Raw genomic sequence first — 22,249 nt, forward strand, 5'->3', positions numbered from 1 at the left:
TATCCTTCAGTTATTTTCACACTTAATTATGCCCATTAAAATGTATTTTACAAGTTTTTGTTACTTTCACTGTTCGTTTTTTTGCTCTATGGTACATCATCTTTAATTTAATAGCATTAGAGCAGCGTCTTAGTACTGTAATCACGCGCTTTGCTGTAATAATGCAGGGAGCCACTCGTTATAAATCTCCTAACTGTGATATTTTCAGAAATAGAAGTCGCGTTTTTTCATCTGAAACGTGCTGCGATTTATATTAAAAAGCCACTCATATAATGCAGAAACACTCAAGCAAGCAAAACACGCGCAACGCGTGCACGTATTTGTTCCGATGCAGAATAGTACAGCCGAGCGCATTTCACACAGGCTGCTAGATTCACTTTCGCCAGAAAGTCGTGTATGCCTAAGGTTGAAAACGAATGATGTTTATTGTGAATGCCCCTATAAATTATCTTCTTTACGAGTTAGTTTTAATCCAAATGATGCGTGTGCTAAGTGAGTGAACATCAAAGATCACACAACAGAATTGCGTGCTCTCTCTCTCTGTCTCCCCCTCGCTCTCTCCCTACCGTTAAGTAACTTGTGCATTGTTTTACTTACTTGTTTTTGACATATCTGACCGAACTACAAACTTTCCAGTGATGTCTGTGAGAAAGATATATTCACTCGACAAGTTTGCGTATCTGCGCCGTCGCGCGCTCAATCCACTCAGCGTGCTTTGTTTATCAGCTCGCGCACATCAGCTATACAGGCGTTAATACTGAATGTTTAACGTTATATTCATTGCATACATATACTTCATAGTTGACATTCTTAACTCCATTCTGCTGTCTGTTGTTGGTGTTTCTTTGTTTGAATATGGCGCTTATCACATGCTGTGTGGTATCGGCGTTTGGTATCGGGGCATTTTAACTAGTACGAGTACAGGAGACCAGTATCGGGCCCGATACCGATACCAGTATCAGTATCGGTGCATCCCTAAAAAGTATTGCAAATGAATCCACAGTAAGAGTCAAGTCTACAAATGTAGAAAATTCTGGACGTTGATACCCTCCCTAGGAGCCGGCATCCTGCGCAGATGACTCTAAGAACAAAATGGGCAATCCCTAAAGTTGAAAAAGAACCCAAGAGTAACAGCAAAAGACCCTCCGAAAACTCTACAAACTGTAGAAGTTTTTGTTCAAGTGTCCACTATCACAAAAAAAAACTGAACAAGAATGGTGTTCCTTAAAGGATAACACTAGGGAAGCCACTGCTGCCAATAATAATTGAGGCATGTCTGACGTTTAACCAAGACAACTTAGTTCTGTCATGACAACTCTCGGCGAGTTTAGCATGGTAATGTACATGACAATCTTAATGTGTTTGGTCTTGGCGGAATAGATCTGCTATGTTTCTGATTCGACAGAGCAAGTATTGAGACTTGCTATTGCCAATACATATACAGTACAGCGGGTAAAATAAGGATTGAACATGTCACCATTTTTCTCAGTAAATATATTTCTAAAGGTGCTGTTGACATGAAATTTTCACCAGATGTCGGTAACATCCCAAGTAATCCATACATACAAAGAAAACAAAACAAATAAGTTCAGAAATTAAGTTCTGTGTAATAAAACGGAATGACACAGGGGAAAAAGTATTGAACACGCTCACTGAAATGTATTAATTACTTTGTACAAAAGCCTTTTTTGGTAATGACAGCTTCAAGACGCCTCCTGTATGGAGAAACTAGTCGGTGTGATTTTAGCCCATTCTTCCACACAAACAGTCTTCAAATCTGTGGGCCTCTTCTGTGAACTCTGATCTGTAGTTCTTTCCATAGATTTTCTATTGGATTCAAGTCAGGTGATTGGCTGGGCCATTCTAGCAGCTTTATTTTCTTTTTCTGAAACCAAATGAGAGTTTCCTTGGCTGTGTGTTTGGGATCATTGTCTTGCTGAAATGTCCACCCTTGTTTCATCTTCATCATCCTGGTAGATGGCAGTAGATTTTTATCAAGAATGTCTCGGAACATTTTTCCATTCATCCTTCCGTCAATTATATGAATTTTGCCAGTGCCACACCATAATGTTTTTGGGGTGATGTGCAGTGCCATTTGACCTCCAAACATGGTGTGTATTATGGCATCCAAAGAGTTTAATTTTGGTCTCATCGGACCAGACTATATTCTCCCAGTATTTCACAGGCTTGTCTAAATGTGGTGCAGCAAACTTTAAACAAGCTTCAACATGCTTTTTCTTCAGCAACGGAGTCTTGCATGGTGAGCGTGTATACAGGCCCTTACGGTTGAGTGCATTACTTATTGTTTTCTTTGAAGCAATTATACCTGCTAATTCCAGGTCTTTCTGAAGATCTCCACAAGTGGTCCTTGGCTCTTAGAAAACTCTTCTGATAATTTTTTCACTGCTCTGTCAGAAATCTTGCGAGGAGCATCTGGTCATGGCCAGTTTATGGTGAAATTATATTCGTTCCACTTCCGGATTATGGCCCCAACAGTGCTCATTGGAACATTCAGATGTATAGAAATCCTTCTGTAACCAATGCCATCAGTATGTTTTGCAAGAATAAGGTTGTGAAGGTCTTGAGAGAGCTCTTTGCTTTTACCCATCATGAAATGTTTCTTGTGTGACACGTTTATAATGAGACACCTTTTTATAGGCCATCAGTTGGGACTAAACCAGCTAATATTAATTTCCACTGACTAGGGGCAGGATTGCTTTCTAATTATTGATAGATTTCTGCTGGTGTCTTGGCTTTCCATGCCTTTTTGCACCTCCCTTTCATCATGTGTTCAATACTTTTTCCTATATGTCATTCTACTTTATTACACAGAACTTAATTTCTGAACTTATTTGTTTTGTTTTCTTTATGTATGGATTACTTGGGTTGTTACCGACATCTGGTTAAAATTTCATGTCAACTGCACCTTTAGAAATATATTTAATGAGAAAATGGTGATGTGTTCAATACTTATTTTACCTGCTGTACGTTGCTGTGAAATACTGCTGTTGCCCATATAACATATATGAAACAACCCCCATATATATCATACATGAATTGCCCAGTAGCAGATCTATACAGGTGGAGCTGGGGAAGGAGAGGGTTTCTGAAGTGTGCAGCAAATGCTACAGCAAGCACTGGCCAAGTATTTGAATCTTGGGCAGAAAGCTCATTGGCTGCTGATGCAACTAGAACCGATCAGCTGCGCCATGTAAATAATGATCCGATTATGTCAGACTGAATTAGAAGCTATCAACCTGCATCATATAGAGTTTCATGACAGAACTTTGTATTTGTTCAACAACACTTTTGGGAAAATGCTCTCTGAAAATTTGGGGCAAACACCAGCTCCAAAACCTTATCTAAACTGTAAAGCATGGTGGACAGAGCATCATGGTTTAATGCTGCTTTGCTGCCTCAGGGTATAGAAACTTTGCAATCATTAAGAGAACAATGAATTATAATGTGTATCAATACATTACAGGAGAATATCAGGACAGCCGCTAATGACTTCAATCTTCAAACAGGCTGGGTGATGCAACAAGACAATGACAAATCACATAAGTAACACCAACTAAAGAATGGCTGAAAAAGAAGATGCCTGGGTCCTGACCTTGAGCCGATTACGATTCTGTGGCATAACCTAAAAGAGGGATGTGCTATGAAAACACAGAAACATGGATACTGAACTGAAACAGATCTGTGGGGAGAAATGGTCCAAAACCAGTCAAAAGTCCTATAAGCAGCTACAAAAAAATGTTTGGTAGAGGTTTTGCTGCTAAAGGAGGATCTACAAGTTACTAAATTCAAGGTTTAATTTACTTTCCCCACCCCGTACTGTGAATAATTACTCGATGCATTCAATAAAAGTGTGAAAAAAACAATTATTTGTGTGTTATTACTTTTGTCAGATTGTGTTTATCTCTAGTTAATCAAAGATTACCACATTTTGTGTGCAGTAGATGAAGAAATCCAGATATTTCAAAGGGTTCACAAACTTATTCTTTCCACTGTATATATAGTCTTATATAATCTTCATTTAATTTTTTACCTCTATGACCTCAGCCATGGGTGTGATGGTGTTGGTCTTGCGAGAGCCAATGCGGAACTTGGCAGCCTTGTAAATCTTCCAGTAGACAAAGAGCACCACACAGAGGGGCAGGTAAAAGGCTCCAAAGGTGGAGAAGACTGTGTAAGATGGCTCCTGGCTTACTTGACAAGCCAGGCTGTCTTCCGAGTATGTCTCACCCCAACCGAAGAGTGGCGAAAGCGAGATAACAGAAGAGAGCAGCCACGTGAGGCCGATCATCACATTGGAGATTAGTTTACGTGTCTTCAACGTGTACTCCAGGTGGCGTGTGATGGACCAGTAGCGATCTAGGGCAATGGCCGTCACATTCCAGATACTGGCTGTGCAGCAGAGCACATCGCAGGAGATCCAGACCTGACACAGGGCCCGACCCAGAATCCAACGCCGACCGTAGAGCTCCCTAACCAGACTGAGCGGCATTACCAGTCCTGCAACCATCACATCAGAGATGGCCATGGAGGCAACCAGGTTGTGGGGAACACGATGGAAGGTGCGCACCCTCAGGATGGTCACCAAAACCAGAAGGTTCCATACAAAGGTGGCCACCACTAGCATGGCCAGCAAAGTGAGCGTGAGAACACTGAACACAGAAAATGGACGGTACAGATTACCCGATTCGGATCCTCCTGAGATATTAGCAGAGAGATCTGTAACGTTGGGTTGAGTCATGGCAGCTTGTGACGGTATGCAAATAGATATCTGGCTCTCATTAGAGAACAAGGTGAAAAAAAATATCCCTGTCAGAGTGGATTAATTGTTTACTGTTTTTTAGGCCAGGCATGGTTTTCTTGTTGGATGTTTTCAAGTTCATTCATTTGAAAATATTTGCAAGAGTTCATTTTCTGAGTGGGCGTCATGTGTTCTTGGCACTACAATTTGTGAGCTTATTGTCCTTTAGCTCACAGTTCTGTATGCTGGTCACTGAAAAGGTAGGCGTTTTAAAGTGCTGCCATACTGATTATAGATGACATTATGATTGAACACATTGATAATCATTTTCAGTTTATAGCCTTCGGCAATTTAGAGGTTCTCAGGACACACATCTGAAGGTATGAGAAGCCATCCTCCATCCTATAACACAAGAAAAAAGGGCATAAATAAATTTCATAGTTCATCCCACAAAATCGTCTTATTTAGCCACCACCTGAAATAGAAAACATATCTAGGCTATGGAATGGGCTTCCTTCTTTGTGCTCAGATTTCCTGACTTTTTATGATATGACTTACTCTTTTTTTTTTTAACCACTCAAGTCATCTGTACAATAGAAACCTGACAGGGAACATGATTTAAAGCTCATTCTTTATTATTTTGACTCAACTTAATAATAAATTGGCTCTTTTATTATTTTTTTGTCTGTAATTCGGTCCATGGAGTCCTTGAGGTTTTAAATCCTCCATTGGGTTAGATGTAATTTGTTCTAAGTGCTTGTGAAACAGATTCGGTTAAATTATTTGTAGCAATTGAAGTTACACTGGAGACCTCAACTGACTGCCTGACTTTCATATTGACTTTCTTGCAATAATGTCAGCTGGAAAAGATCTATCCCACAGGAAGAAGCATCTTTATCCCAAAAGCACAGCCATCTACACTCAAAAGTAGCTGTACCAGTGACTGTCAAAGAGCCAAAAGGCTTTGATTTTCATTAGTTCCTGGTTTATGTGTGTCAAAATCGAACCTCTGTTGGCCTTCAAAACTCAATTAGGGGTACAAAGGCCAGCATGCTTGTCAAGAGAGCTCAGTGGTAGAGTCATCAAAACATCAAATACCTGTCAGCAGCACAACAGCGGAGGGAATATTACAAGCTGTCGTATCAGTGATGACAACAATGAGAGGTCCGAGTTTTCTGTCCTGTTGATTGCTGTGTGTGCTTGCCCTCTGTTTGAAAAGAATTAAACTAACACAAATATCATACTTGTTTTCTTTTGGCTGAAAAGAGACAAAGCATAAAAATAGATAATAAATGGGATTGCTGACAAAAGGGTACTGGGGTGTCAACAGACATTTCTTGTTGATTAATGTACCTCTGATTGCCCATAGTGCATATCATTACCCAGCATGCTCATCAGTCTGGAGTCGGTCTTGTCAGGAGGAACTGAGAGGAAACACACAATGTCCACACTCGACAGGCTCATTACCACACACAAGCACAGAGGAACACTGATTACAGATTCCAGCTAATTTTCTCTCAGTGCTGCTGAGCTCTGTTTACGCTGTTGGTATGACAAAGTCACTCTAAGGAGAAAGTGAAATTTATGGAAAAGATCTAAGATATACATCAAAAACGTCCGTCATAGTGGCTTGCTAAAATTGCCTACCCTTATTTTTGATAATATTCATCCTTTTTACCTATCATTTTGCCCACTTTCATCTTCCTTCTCTCTCTGCATCTCTTCATGTCATCTTTAAATCTTTCCCTGCTCTCCTTCGCCTCCATCTCCTTTATTAGCATGTGCCCAAAGCCATGAAATTGGACACACATGCATCCAAACACATAATCAGTAGCAAGAAAAGCCCTCAGCATGTTGTCTTTGGTGGTGTTCAACTAATCATCTCTGACAGCTTCCCCTCAGCAAATCAACCAGGGCACTGGACACACACGATGAGATAAAGACACCTGTCATTTATAGCCTTTCCCACAAGAGTGAGATAAAGTAAGTTTATTTCTGGCTTTTTGTGACTATACGAGCTTCAGAGGATAAAAAGCATTCTGTTGTGTTTTAGAGTTTTTGAGCCATATTTACTTAACATGCCACATGACAGAGACAGAAATAAACAGTAAGATATTAAAGGGATAGTCCACGCAAAAATAAATTCTGTCATCATTTACTCACCATCATTTTGTTTTGAACCTGTGTGACTTTTAGTCTTCTAGAACACAATGATGACATAATATTCATATTTGAGTGAACTATCCCTAACAGAAAGAGACAGAAGAGACAAGAGAATATATGTACCAATATACTTTGAAATACTCTTTTATACATGAGGCATGCTCTTGGAACTCTTTAATGGATTGTTCAATTCTGTTAGTATAACTCAATATTTAACAATGTCCTCGGGGTGATAAACTCAAGCAATTAACCTGCATAAACTTTTCTTAAGTACTTAAATGTTTTGAACCTGATTTGACAACAACATTTAGCTTTTCAACCTAAATAGAAAGACAAGGAGCTGGTTCCCAGGGTGGATGCAGATAAATGGTTAAGGTTAATGGTTAAGGTTCCAAGTAAGGTGACGCAGGAACTGAATAGTTACAGAGATCACAATCCTGTGCTGTCAATATCGTGCTCTCGAGCACAGCACATAACCACAAGCTGCTGCAGGGGGTTGTCTCTGCAATCAGTGTAGTGCATGCTATTTTGAATAAATAAAATCTAATATATCTGACTTGAATAAAATGGGTAAATTTAGGTGTTACCACATGAAGCACATTTTTCAGTGCAATTTGACTCATGGATGTGTTACGCTGGATATGATCATGTACATTTAATTGTCCGTGTCTATAGATACCCAGACCCTGCTGAAAAGAAAGCTTAAACATGCTTAAACAAGGTTTGATGATTTTAGTGGGTCCTCTTGCCATTTTATAGGAGTTTTGAGGAATTTTTCTGAGATGGTCTGACTGAGAAACCAGCCTACAGACCAGCAAAACCAGTAGGACAAGGACTTAAAGTCGGCATGAAACGGAAGTTGCGATTGTCTTTTCTTCTCTACTGTGACGTATATCCGAGTGAAAAGGCATCTGAAATGAGAGGGCGGGACTTGATTTCTTCCTTCGGGAATTGATTGGATTGTTGGAAGCTGGGGCGTTGCTAACAAAATGGAGGCAGATCTGAATGCCAGTTTGCAGTTAGTGGTGGGGGATTTCTCGCCACTGGATTCACCCAAGCATGAATAAATGTTTTATTTATTAAGGATGACAATGACAATCAACGGCACAAAACATGCCAAAACAGCGAGAGAGAGAGAGAGAGAGAGAGAGAGAGAGAGAGAGAGACTGCCTGAATGACGGAGCGCGTCCTCCATCAGAGGTGAAGCATCAGCTTATCGTTTATCCCAGCGTTTACCCCTCACGTTACTAGCTCCGCCCTTGCGCCATAGCTCGTGACCGAAGAGAATAAGAGTCGTTTTGAGGGGGAGGGGAGGTTAACGTTTCTGATTAAAGATTACGAGGGCACATGAATTTAAAAAGTTTTTTTTTTAAATGTATTATTTAAAAAATAATGAAGTGCATGGATAAATTATTTATAATAAACACTACAGTATTCCATTAAAAAAAATTTGATTTCATGGTGACTTTAAAGTGTTTTAGCAGATGAAGAGATCTAGTAATGGCAAGCTGTACGAGGTTAAAGAAATAAGACACTACAGACACAATACAAACCTAGTGAGAATAAACTGCCTAGTGATTTTTTTAATTGTTATAAAATTATGCAAATGCATTATATGATTGGTCTGCGGTGTCTAGATAAACCAAAATTACTTAATGAGGGCAATTATGACAGCCATTGAACAGAACTACTGTGTAATAGGATAGTGCTTTTGTTTGTCAAAACAGTAAGCAGCGATAGGAGTCCACAATTAATACACAATGATAACATTACATTTCTAATTATACTTGTTCTAATGAGAGGAGGTTACTGCATACAAACAGAGAGAATGGTTTTACCATGTCAATAAACCTACTTCTTAGAGAGAGAGAGAGAGAGAGAGAGAGAGAGAGAGATTCAGTCAATGGATTTACACTAAAGCGAGCTGTTGTGAACGGACGACAATAGTTCAGCGAGACATGCGTCAAATGCGCCACATAATAACATTAAAATGCAGATCTCATCACTCGCTCATTATTGACACATTATTCCCTTTACGTTAAGTTAGTGACATTTTCTGTTTTAAAAACGTGCTTGGACCGACTGTTAGCGACATGAGATTATTCCTCTTGCTATTTTATGTTCTTTGTGGCAAGAAATTATATTTATTCTCTGCACAAAAGCGGAGCTTTATGTAAATCAATGCCCCAGCATGAGCGCAAACTCTCGGATTCAAGCACTTGTCACTCAAATGAGGGTCTCGCGCGGTGCTGAGCATCAATCGCTGATTTCTAAGAAAAAGTGCGCGACTAGCAGCAGCAACATCCCCTGAAAGCTGTCGTTCAGTAGTGTGCTGAAAACATCTCACTTCAACAACAACCTACTTCAAACCTGCCAAGTTCAAATCAACACATTTCAGAAATTAAAGCGAGAGCGACCATGAACGTAAAATAACGGGTGTTTACTTCTGGCTTCGCGACACGGGCGCAATCAAATGTTCCTGCATCCACTGGGAACAGAAACTGCCTCCTTCCTTTTTTTCTGATATATGCCTTTTAATCATGACATTTAAATCCCAAAGGCTTTAAAGGTGCTGCATTAAAAACGTTGTGTCCACACTTCACTTCAAGGGCACCCAAATATTTTCTCAGAGCTTTACATCCTATAGGAAAGGACGACTGTAAATAACATTTATTTTTTCACTTATTTTGAAATGCATATGGACAACATACAGTCCGCATGTATCTCGGTAAATGTCGCCAATGCAGCACACTTAACATAGCGTTATTTACACTTTGCACACAGAAAATGTCTACTAAAGCACTTATTACTCACCCTTAATTACAAGAGCAATACGAAGATGCTGCAAAAGTGCAGGATTGCTTTGCTTTTGGCTGTCGAGCGCAACTGTTCTGTCCACCTGAAACCGTCTTCATCTAAAAACACACTATACTTGAGTCAAGGCTTCAACACAGCATGTGGATTGAACCAATGTGGGGCGTAGGGGTGTTGCGTGCATACCGAAGAATTCTAGCTGCAAGTATCACATAATCAGACTATTAAGGACGTTAAGCTGTTGGCAATAAGAGACTCCTGTAAATGCTGCAAACATCGGTAACTTGTACACTATTGTTAACAACGGATCAAGAGCATGATGATAAACTTAAACTTTTTACCTGTCTTGAACAAAAGTTGTTAAAAGTTATGTTGTATTTTAGTGACATGGAGGCACTGTAGATCACCTTAAGGCTCTGTTCCACACACACACAATGATCTATATTAATATTTAATTAGTTCAATCTGAAGCCTATTTCAGTTACAGCTGCTTTTTTTCCTCGTCGTCTTTCCTTTTGGGACCAGTGCGCACATTAAACTGGAAATGATAAATCCTATAGTGGCCACACGGCTTAATTGAATCGAAAAAAGGTCTTCATATGTCAAACACAAAAACCAGCAGAGATTCTCATAACTCAAAATAGACAGGAAACAATTTCCTCAATGCCTTGACCCAAGACAATCGATAATACAATAACAAATTAGGTTTGTTGTATGAAATGTTATATGAAAAGGTATCATTGCATCCCCCAAATTTGTGGTTTTTACCTGGTCGATGGAACAAACTAATTATTTCATTTATAATCAATTTAAAGGGATAGTTCACCCAAAAATGAAAATTAGCCCATTATTTACTCACCCTCAATCCATCCTAGGTACATGACTTCCTTTTTTCAGATGAATCCAATCGGAGTTATATTAAAAATCGACTTTGATCTTCCAAGTTGTTTAATGGCAGTCAGCGGGTGTTGCAGTTCATCAGTCCAAAAGACGTGAAATAAAGGCCATCCATCCATAATAAAAAGTGCCTCACACGGCTCCGGGGGGTGAACAAAGGCATCCTCTAACGAATCGATGCGTTTTTGTAAGAAAAATGTCCATATTCAAAACGTAATAATCACTTTAATCTAGCCTGCGCCAACAGTTGTACACTGGAAGCAGCTCCGGGCGGATGACGTAATGTCGGCGTTATGCATGCGCTGGTGAGTCTCGTGAAAACCAACGTTTGTTTACAGGAGCAAAGGAAGCAAAGTTTCCTTACTTTAGCAAAGAAAAACCAGTCTCCTCTTGGCTTATATCAAAATCCTCCGACATTCTTCTTTACAAATCCAGTCCGATTTGCAAGTTAACGAGCTTGCCGACAGGTCGGGCTGTGATCGGGGAAAATCAGCGGGTGATCGGCGCTCGGCAATCTTTATGTGTGAACTACACAACGACGCATCAAAGAGGCTCGCTGATGCGTCGCCGACACCTCGCCGACGGCAAACAAATATCTAGCATGCCAAATATCTGGACCGGTTGGCCGACTCAACATCACGTGGTGTCAGGTGTCGCTACGAGCTACAGCCAATGAGAGAGCAAGGAATGAGTTGCGGTCACCGGAAGAAAAACAACAGCAGCAACATGGCTTAAAGAAAAGTTTGGACACAATAAATGGAGAAAATTATTTAATCGAGCAAACAGCTTGCAGCGCTAATTTCTTCCCAACATCCATTATCAAATAAACAACTCCTGTTTCACGTATTGTTTTGTGTCATTCCCGTTCCAATTCTCGTGTGTGTTTTCGTGACAAAACGTGGTTTGTAGAGTCGTTGGGTGACAGAGTTGTTGTCAGCTTGTGTAGTGTGTAACCCCCGGTTGCGGATCATTTACTAGAGTCACGTAGTGTGAACACCACAACGACTTAAAGACAGAAAATCAAGTCATGTAGTCTGAACAGCACAGCGATCTGCCGACGTTTAAAGTCGTGTAGTGTGAACTTAGCCTAATTCGTGGCCGTTGTTTTGTTTTGATCTCTCCCCTGCGCTTCCGCGTTCGTCACTTCTGAGCGGCGCATGCGCAATGCTGACATCTTACGTCATCCACCTGGAGCTGCTTCCATGTACAACAGTGAGCGCAAGCTAGATTAAAGTGATAATTACGTTTTAAATATGGTTATTTTTCTTACAAAAACACATCGATTCGCTACAGGAGGCCTTTGTTCAACCCCCCCGGAGCCGTGTGAGGCACTTTTTTATTATGGATGGATGCGCTTAATTTAACTTCTTTTGGACTGATGAACTGCATCACACACTGACTGCCATTAAACAGCTTGGAAGATCAAAGAAAATGTTTAATATCACACCGACTGGATTCGTCTGAAAGGAGAAAGTCATATACACCTAGGATGCCTTGAGGGTGAGTAATTCATGGGTTAATTTTCATTTTTGGGTGAACTAACCCTTTAAGGCATGTTTTCAAATGGTAGGTGAAATCCTGTAACTAATGCTTTGGCATGATGACAATTTGGTAGCATGTAATATATCCTGTAAACTTACTGAAGACTTTCACATGCCATATAGATCACCACACCAATTTATGTTCAAATTAAAATACCAAGGCACTATCCTCCAAACGTGTAGCCTAGGTCTACCTCCATATAACAGAAAAGATTATGTGACTGTAACATTGTGACTGTGCCTCATGCACATCAATGCACATCAAGGTTGCTCTGTTGTGGTGAACATAAACTAGAATAACAAAGGGACAGTTAAAAAAAAAAAGAATTAGCTTGTCCTAACAGTAGCCACTGTGTCTAGTGTTCTATATCTATTGTTTGTCTTCTAGCAAACAGGCTTGTCACACAGACAGAACTTTTAAGTTTAAGGGAAAATGGGATTAAAGTTGACTTAAAACTGAAAATTGTTTACTCACCCTCATGTCATTCCAGACATGTTTGCACTTCTTTATTCTGCAGAACACAAACAAAGATTTTGGGTTTGTAAATGATGATTGAATATTAATTCTTGAATAAACTGTCATTTTAAAGGATCTAGAGAGGGTCATGCACAGTCATCTTCACTATTCTCTTCTCCCAAACAATTTGGTTCAGCCAATAAATTTAAAGAACAACAACTTTGCTAACATGCAAACTTCTACTGTATATGACAAAACATGTTGAAAATGATGTGTTTGGGTTGCTTTTCACATGCTTTTTTAGCATAATACCTCAAAGAAGCATAGCAATTGAAAACTTTCACTTGAAAAGGGCAAATTTAAATGGTCGTAACAAGGGTAATGTTGGAAACCAGCAGAGTGGCCTTTTCATTCAGTGTCTTTTTTTAATGAATCTGTGGCAGGGACTCAAGGGAAAATTAAGCTATTCATGCATTTCAACTCATGCTCTCAACTCAGGGACTGATTATAATATCATCTCCATCTAAGACTCATGCAGGCTGTGTCATATGTGGTGTAAAATCATACTATTGAAAAGATGACGAACTGTGCCTGTATATAGGATGATCAACCAAAACACTGATTTCTGAATGTGTATGCAGTATCAGAGGCATATAAAACATTTAATGTTCAGTTAACACTTACAATATTCAGTCCCTTTTTTGCTGAACTTAAGATAACAACTACAGATATTCACTTTTACACTGCATTTCGGATCCAACTGATGTAACTTCATTTTGACTGTGTGTAGGGTTGGAAATGTGCTATCAGATTTTAGAGATGAGTCAGTGCGCCAGTCATCCTCAATAAATCATCAAAACAGCATAATCCGTTTTATGTCTTGTATGTCTGCAAAAGTAATTAACCCTGTCCTAATTTCACAGACTTGTCCACTAGCATTGGTGATACTTAAAGTGGAGGAATCATTGAGTCTCATTTTGGAGGAATTATACGAAAGTCTTTTTTCAGGGGTGCATAACAAATCCAATGTTTAAAGCTGTGAGACCATGCATCCTCTTATTCTGAAGGATATTGAAAAGAGGTACCTGGAGCATCATGATTTTCATTATATTAGATTCTAGCTTGCCAGTTTTGTTTTACTACTTAGGAATGAACCAATCTGAATTCATTCTTAAACCTATTTTGTTTACATTCATATTCACACAGGAATCTAGGCTCAGTTATCAGAAGTAACCGATAAAAGCTCTGATAGATTGTTTAAGGGAAAATATGTAAAAAAAAAAAGAAGAAAAAGGAACAAGAATGATTTGAAAAAAAGAGACAGAGTGGACCAAAAAGACTTGGTAATTGAAAAAGCAGAGGCAGATATTGTGTGGTGAGGGGGAGTAGGAACATTAAATGTGGGAAAAGGGATTAAGGAAAATAACATTAGAGCCGTAAGAGAAAAGCAGAACAAATTACAATTTAACAGATGGCAAATCTGTATAGACTAACCCAGCAGAACCGCTCTCTCAGCAGGTAGCCTTAACATACAGGAAATCACCTGAAGCACCCTCTCTCTGTCCTTCCTTCTCTCTACCGTCATCTCTATCTCTCTCTCTTTGGTGTGTGCAGACAGAGGGAGCATGTGTGTTTTTAAATAAGAGATAGAGAGAGACATGGGGAAGAGAAGATATGAGACTTAGTGGCGGGAAACAGCTTTAGGTAGTCAAAGATGTGAAATACCGGCTGCTGAGTCATTTGCTTCTCTTCCCCTGAGGAGAAATTAAATTCACTGAAGTCCTTGGTACTTTAAGTGTGTTTCCATTACTAAAATAATAAAAAGCTGCTGGTCACTGAGCTAATCATATTGAGGAACAGGTCACTGAGGTAACCTTTGTGTTCTGTGAGCCAGAAATGCACCCAAGAGTAGATTCTTTTGTATCGTTCTATTTCCATTATTTGATTAATTCTGTAAACTGGAAGAATTCCATATAATGATACTGGAACAATCAAATCATCATGACTTATACCCAAAACACAACACAATGTGTTATTCAAAACATTGGGAAAACACCTCTGAAAAATCTAAATGGAAAATTCCTTCAAATTAATACAATATATTGGACTCTATTTTCACAGATCTTTTTTTTTTTTCAAATTGTACCTCTGAGACAAATGTCCCACTTTTATTTTGGAAACTGAACACAGACGTAGTCTACAAAAAAACAAAAGAATTGTATTCTGAATTCAAAATGATGAAAAATATTTGTATCACTTACTTATGCATAGTATCACAAATGTTGTTGTTATATAAAGCACACTGTGAAAGTTTAATGATTAACTTGACACCATTCACGTACAGAGTGCTTTCCAATCACTGTTCTCTCTCTCGCTCTCTGTCTATTCTATTTTACTGTACTATTTCCCACTTGAGTTTTCTATATATGATGTAGTTTGTTGGTAATGAGCTGAGAACTAGTAATTACGATACATCAGACTACATCTGAAGGATACAAAATATTAAGTTGTTTAGTTAGGAGTTTACACATTTACACACCACTATGGAAAACGTAATGTGTCAATCACAGCATTAAGCAGTTTGATATTTACTTATATTTGCTGTTGTTGCTCTATATCAGTTCACTCAGCTGGGTTACTGAAACCGGCCCTACTTCTTTCATATCACTACAGATTCACTCTTTTCATATAAATGCAGCTCGCAACATTTACATTTACATTTAGACATTTAGCAGATGCTTTTATCCAAAGCGACGTACAATTGGGGGATACAAAGCGATCTTTTAAGAAGAATCACTTTATGTATCCCTTACATAAACATCTTCCATTTCAGTTATCTACTGTAATGAAAATGACATCAGATGACTCTAGTATTAATATTACTTTTAATAAATTGTTGCAGTCTTTGTCTTGTTGACTGCTAACTTTGTAGGCATGCATTCTAATTTATTTCTATAAGATAATATGCTATTATAATATTATGTTATAATTAGATAATGAACTGTCATCTGGTCATTATAACAGAATACCCATATGCATGGTATAAAAGTCTATACATTATCCATTACATATCTTTCAGCCACTGCCCATTTGTTTATACAACAGTATTTTGACTTGGCCTTCATATCTATTCTTCTGTGAACAAGTTTGTGTGAACAGGCAGTTAAGGTGAAGGTTTTTCTCCAATGCTTTTCTTCAAGAAGTTATCATATTTGGAAGCCTGTTTGTTTCAAAATACATCTGTGCACATGTGTATGGCATGCATTCTGTCACCTATTATACGAAGGATCTATGTATGAAATGTACTCACCGCACTGCTAAGGGAGGTGGTAGTGACGCACATTTTGAAATAAATGTGTATGTGTATGTTCAAGAGAGGCACAGTGACAGATGGTGCTTTCATGGAAGGCCATACCAACAACCTCTGCTCCAGAAAATGTGAATTACCTGTCTTGGATACACTAGTCAGGTGTGAAATAGATGGGATGTGGAGCCTCTGTCTGCCTTATTGGAAAGCAATTTTTTTTTGTTTATTAGCTAGCTCTCACATGATAAGCTGGACTGAAGAGAAGACAAGACATCAATCAAGAAGCAACCACCCATTGCAGAAATCATTGCAAGACCCTCTCAAGGCTCAGCTTCTAACCCTTGTGTATCTTTGAAAATTTATAGACTTAAAGATTCCCAGAACCACTATGCGGCACATGTACAGTACAGTCATTAGCTGATTTTTTACAATCATGTTGGTTTGACTAATTTAGTCAAAACTGCTAAAGCAATCTGAGAGAAACAGCATCTTCTCTTAGGTTTGTTATTAGATTATTTTAAGTGACCCAATTAAATAAACTTAAAATGATTTTAAATGGATTAATTCAATTTTACATTTCTTTTTTAAATATGGCCTATATAAACCCGTCCTTACTTTATAAAACTACACTTTTTACCACAATGGTAACCCAGTGAAAAAACTGAAACCATTCTAAATCCCAATGTAATTGCACTTTAAACACTATTAAGTTTCCCCTTTTGCTCATTTTGTTAAAAAAGAAAAAAAAAATTTACTCTCCCCATGAAATCATGTGCAAAGCATGATTGGTTCACATCCGCCCTGCAAAATTTAAGCTAGTAGATTGCACATTTAATGTTACATTAATCAAAAGCAAAAAAAAAACAAAAACAACAACACAGCAATATGTCTAAATCAGACGTGTTTTCCACCCCCCAAGCAGTGACACTATATACAGTATATTGCAATATATACATTACATTCACAGTGAAGTTGTTTTTAAGTTATAAGGCTATAGATATATTCTGTAACGTTATGACAGAACAGTTGGACACTGGTTGTCAAATATTAATGGAATATATTTATGATGAAAAATCTCAATCTCAGATCTCAAGTTGGTTCAAATAATAGAAGAAAAATGAAGAAATGTTTTAACAAAGAAGGTGCATTTAAATACTATAATGGATGTAGTTTGGGGTAGCCTCTGTTTATTGAGCTGTTTATATCTGATAATTTAATATAGAAAGCAAATGATCTGCATTATATTAAAAAGAAAAAGGCTTTTTTTATCACCCAAATAGAAAAGTGGACATGTTGAGGTGCTAAATGGTATAAGAGGAGGCTTTCCAGGACTGACAGGCAAGTTAAAACAAACCACTTGTGTTTCTTGGCGGGTGAGAGCTTCATTTAAAAGAGTGCAACAGTTCTTGTGGCTTTGCATCTTTGTAATTAAAATGAATAAGATAGACACTGTCAACATCAGAACGAAGGCAACATATGCTGTCATCCTTTCCAGTAAACAAACACTTATTCATAGTTGCCTTTTTATCATCCATCGTGCAACTCTGACAAACATTAAATGAATTGCTCAAGTGACATTTCCGTTTCTCCTCACACATTTTGTTTCAAAAAATTCAAATGTCATATGACTCACTTATCAGAGCAGTTATAGGGATTTTTAGATGCATAAAGGTTAGCAGAAATGCAGGGTTTCTTCAGTTCTGCATATGCGTTCTTTCCAACTTAGAGAACACCACAACATTTTTTCCCCCAGATTTTGTCAATGTTATCAAAAACAGTAATATTTATGGCACAATGTGTATGAAGGCTCAACAGTATTGATGCGAGATGACTAAACTGTTGTTGCCTCACCTGCTTTTATCCAGGCTGCCATCATTAGATCTGCTGGAGCACTAGTGACACACTGCAAGAAACCCTCGCCAAATTATTGCCTTGCTGCCTCATTAAAATGTATCTTCCCCTCCACTTCTCCACCTTAGCCTCTGAATTAGAGGGTCCTATTCACACAAGCTCTGCAGGGTCTAACCGACATGACACATAACGAATTGAACTGCTTGCTCCAGGTCTGCTCTAATGTAAAAGTTCTCATGCCAACAACCCACACACTGACCTGCTTGTTCACTGACAATTACCAACACTGACAGCAGAGGTCTAGGCCTAAGACCCCTGAAAACTGGTTTGTAACTGCTTGTATTGATAAAAACCATTTATAAAATATTTCAATAAAAACCTGAACTAAAGTCAGAAGATATATTCATTTGTATCTTCATCTATCTAGGTCACTCTTTTATCATTGATCAGTGTGTTTTCAGCTTTTGTATATCTTGTAAAGGTAGTGTCCTTGGCGACAGCTAAAGGAAGAAATTGAAAGTGAACTAATAAAAGCAGGATGCTAACTGCGTTTAGGAATTGTCCTTAACTGGAAAAGAAATATATTGCATGAATTTTATTAAGACTGGTCAAAGTTTGTTTTTTTCTTTTCTTTTTTTCTGTGTACATTTTAATAACTGCTGGCACATTTTTTCTGTAGCTGCTTTTTCAAATTGTAGCCTGAATAAACACTTAAAATAGACATCTAAGCACTTGAAATATTTCTTTGCTAGGTCGTATCCACAATAGGTAATAGTCCAGTCAGTTACCTCAAACAACCTCAGAATGTATGAACACACTTGTACAATAATATGGTAAAACTGTCTTTGGCATTTTTAAAACCATTAAATATGTATCTTTTTTTAAAGAATAAAAGGTAATTATTATCTATAAGATTGCCATATGAAGGTTTGTAATGGAAGAGACTCTGGGTTTACATTTACAGTTTTTCTCAATCACTTTAGCTCATGTTTTGAAATGGTAACATTCTCTAAGTTGTAAGTGCAGTTGTCACAACAGTAACTCAGCCAAAGTTTATTTATGCTTCAAAATGGTTTAACAATTTGGCCAATGTCATCAAAATGAAATGTTTACTTGTCATTCTGTGAGTCATACTGATCATAATGTTTAGTTCTGTCAGGATCACTATCGTCAAAGATGACTGACAATTAGCTTAAAATTTGGATTGGCAGTATGGTTCTGTTCTGGGCAAGAACTCCCTGCGCATTCATGCAGTCTAGCATGGATAAAAGCAGGGAGAGCAGCAATAACCCCCCAGTGTAACCAACATAAATTTATTGCTAATATCATTTGGTTCAATCATTTAATATAACATTTTGAAAAGAGTCTGATTTAAGGAGAATCAGAAGGCTGAATCCTGACTGACAAGAGGAGGAGTTGGGGATGGAGGAGGGTAATTAGCTATTGAGCAACACGAAGCTGGTGATAATACTGAAGAACCTTTATATGAGTGCTGTGATTGGTGTCTCATCTCTATAGGTAAACGTGGATCAGCTGAGAGTCAGCTGATGCGAGCTTGACTAACGTGACCTGCCAGAACTCATGCTACGCTATGATATGTTTTTTTTTCACCATGGTAGTCCATAGCTGAATGCTATTGTGTATCACACTAAGATTTTTAGATGCAGTGTAGGTAAAATTTACAGGGAAAGGTCAATACTGTATTACACAGAAAAAGAATATGAATGTGACCTTGTTACATATGTTACATGTACTTACTATTATCATGACAAATAATTATGCATAATTACATGCAAGTAACCTTAAGCCGAACCCTAATCCTAACCCTAACCATGTAGTAAGTACATTTAGTTAATTAATATTACTCAGTACTTAAATGTGACCCTGGACCACAAAACCAGTCATAAGGGTAAATTTTTCGAAATTGAGATTTTAATAAATAAAAATAAATAAGTAAGCTTTCCATTGATGTATGGTTTGTTAGGATAGGACAATATTTGACCGAGATACAACTATTTGAATATCTGGAATCTGAGGGTGCAAAAAATCTAAATATTGAGAAAATCGCCTTTAAAGTTGTCCAAATGAAGTTCGTAGCAATGCATATTACTAATCAAAAATTATGTTTTGATATATTTACAGTAGGAAATTTACAAAATATCTTCATGGAACATGATCTTTACTTAATATTCGAATGATTTTTGGCAAAAAAGAAAAATCAATAATTTTGACCCATACAATGTATTTTTGGCTATTGCTACAAATATACCCCAGTGACTTAAGACTGGTTTTGTGCTCCAGGGTCACAAATGTATGATGATACTGTAACAAGGACACCTTAAAATAAAGTGTAACCATTGTGATTCCTATTTCATTACTATGGCAGGATTATCTTGCATGTGATGGCTCAAATGAAAGAATGGTTTAGAAATTGTGAAGATTATGACAATTGGGCGATAATCATGCTCATCAGCTTTTGCTGTGAACAAGAAACTCATTGTTCAGACATCTGAAAGGATTGTTTTACGGAAAAAAATTTGAGAATTGAGCCAATGCCATTAAAAAAACTGTAAATGTATAAACAAGGAACAAAAAAGGAATTTAATCCCTCAGTCTCTTCAGTGCAGAAAGGTTAGGCTTGAATTTACATTAAGAGCTTGCTGAGGGCTGTTTTGTTTAAGGCTCTAAAGTCTCTGGAGAATGACAGTGGACTACAGTAAGCAGTACAAAGAAAACTCTTCTCCATGGAAACCAGTTTTATATAGTGAAGCACAAGTAATAGGTTTAGATTCCATGGGTTTGAAACAGTAGATTTATCTACAATTTGATTTCAGTTTGTTTTAAATAAAGATTATTTGCCTCTGTTGTGTAAAACAGTGCACACTCAAAAAATTAAAGAATCATTGTTTCAGATGGTTATTAATGTGATGCACTGTCTTCATCTCACCCTTAAGCTATACCACTGAGCAGGAAACCCATATGAAAGAAAGAAAGAAAGAAAGAAACTAATTAGAGGTGAACCAAATCTAATATGATTTGTCTGATAATTACTGCTAAAATGACTGGTGATAATTGAAAGTAAATGATTCATTAGAGGACTTAGTTTAAATTTCAAGAACAAGGCATTTCCCAGGTGGTCTTCAGCCCTCTGGGTGGACAGGCTTGGGGCAATGTCCTCTAAAGTTTGAAAAATTTGAATTGTGCTTCCCCAAGGTCATGTAGCTAATAGATTCAAGTTGAGCTCAATCTTACAGTGTTTAATGAATAAGTAAGCATAGGTAAGAACAAAGTAATTTTGTAGCTGGATAAGACAAAAAAATTACATTTACATTCTGTTCTGTTCTGCTGTGAGAGTTCAGATGCCTTTTTTTAATGTAGAATTTTTGTCATTATGCAGACTGGTGTGAAAAATGCACTTAGTGGAATATCAAACAGAACAGACACATTCAGCCATCTTTTTGATTCATCAGCACAGCAGTTCTGCAGACACATACTATATTTTCAAGCATCTCATTTTCAAAACAATCAAAAAAACAACAACAGGGGTCTAGTTTCTGATTGTAAATGTTGCCAATTACACAGCTATGCAACAAATAATTAATAAATTAATATAGTAAATAATTTCACATTACATTTACATTCTGTTCTGCTGTGAGAGTTCAGATGCCTTTTTTTAATGTAGAATTTTTTTCATTATGCAGACTGGTGTGAAAAATGCACTTAGTGGAATATCAAACAGAACAGACACATTCAGCCATCTTTTTTATTCATCAGCACAGCAGTTCTGCAGACACATACTATATTTTCAAGCATCTCATTTTCAAAACAATCAAAAAAACAACAACAGGGGTCTAGTTTCAGTTTCAGTTTCAATGACGACCAACTGATTGTAAATGTTGCCAATTACACAGCTATGCAACAAATAATTAATAAATTAATATAGTAAATAATTTCACTGAGATGCAAGATGGCCCATTTGCATTTGTACAAAATGAGAGATAGCGAGACCATGGTGTTTTTACCCAGATGAGTAAACTAATAACATTGCATTAGATCAAATCAAGTCACATTTATTTGTATAGCGATTCTCACAATACAGTTGTAGAAAATCATGATGTTAACATTTATAATACCTTATAGTCATATTTAGCAGATAACTGTGAAAATAAAATGTGATAATATGGTTTACATTTTGTGACAACACAAACAATCAAGCAGCTGAGATATAGTATATATTGATTTACATGAGTGTACTGTATATGTATGCATGCAGATAAAGTTGGACATACTTATATATGCCCAACTTTATAGAGCTGTGCGATAATATAGTTAACATTTTGCTGATATAAATAATCATGCAGCTGAGGTTTGCTTTATGTGAGTGCACCGATATGCAGGATGTACTGTACAATATATTCAAATTGAATATATCACTGGGCAATAATAATGAATTGGCCTTG

The 22,249-nt window shown here is 37.6% G+C and overlaps 1 protein-coding gene across 1 annotated transcript in view; it reads right to left on the minus strand.

Annotated features, from left to right (window-relative positions):
- The window catches only part of htr5ab (5-hydroxytryptamine (serotonin) receptor 5A, genome duplicate b), a 16,537-nt gene extending 6,657 nt beyond the window's left edge, over positions 1-9,880 (minus strand). The window contains exons 1-2 of the mRNA XM_016280057.1: positions 9,737-9,880; positions 4,052-5,161 (exon numbers count right to left, since the gene is read on the minus strand). Coding sequence (XP_016135543.1) covers positions 4,052-4,759 — 708 coding nt within the window. The 5' untranslated portion in view covers positions 4,760-5,161; positions 9,737-9,880. The remainder of the gene's footprint in view (positions 1-4,051; positions 5,162-9,736) is intronic.
- Between the last annotated feature and the right edge of the window lie 12,369 nt (positions 9,881-22,249).

The sequence above is a fragment of the Sinocyclocheilus grahami genome, unplaced genomic scaffold (assembly GCF_001515645.1).
Source record: "Sinocyclocheilus grahami isolate Dianchi unplaced genomic scaffold, SAMN03320097.WGS_v1.1 scaffold136.1, whole genome shotgun sequence".
NCBI lineage: Eukaryota > Metazoa > Chordata > Actinopteri > Cypriniformes > Cyprinidae > Sinocyclocheilus > Sinocyclocheilus grahami.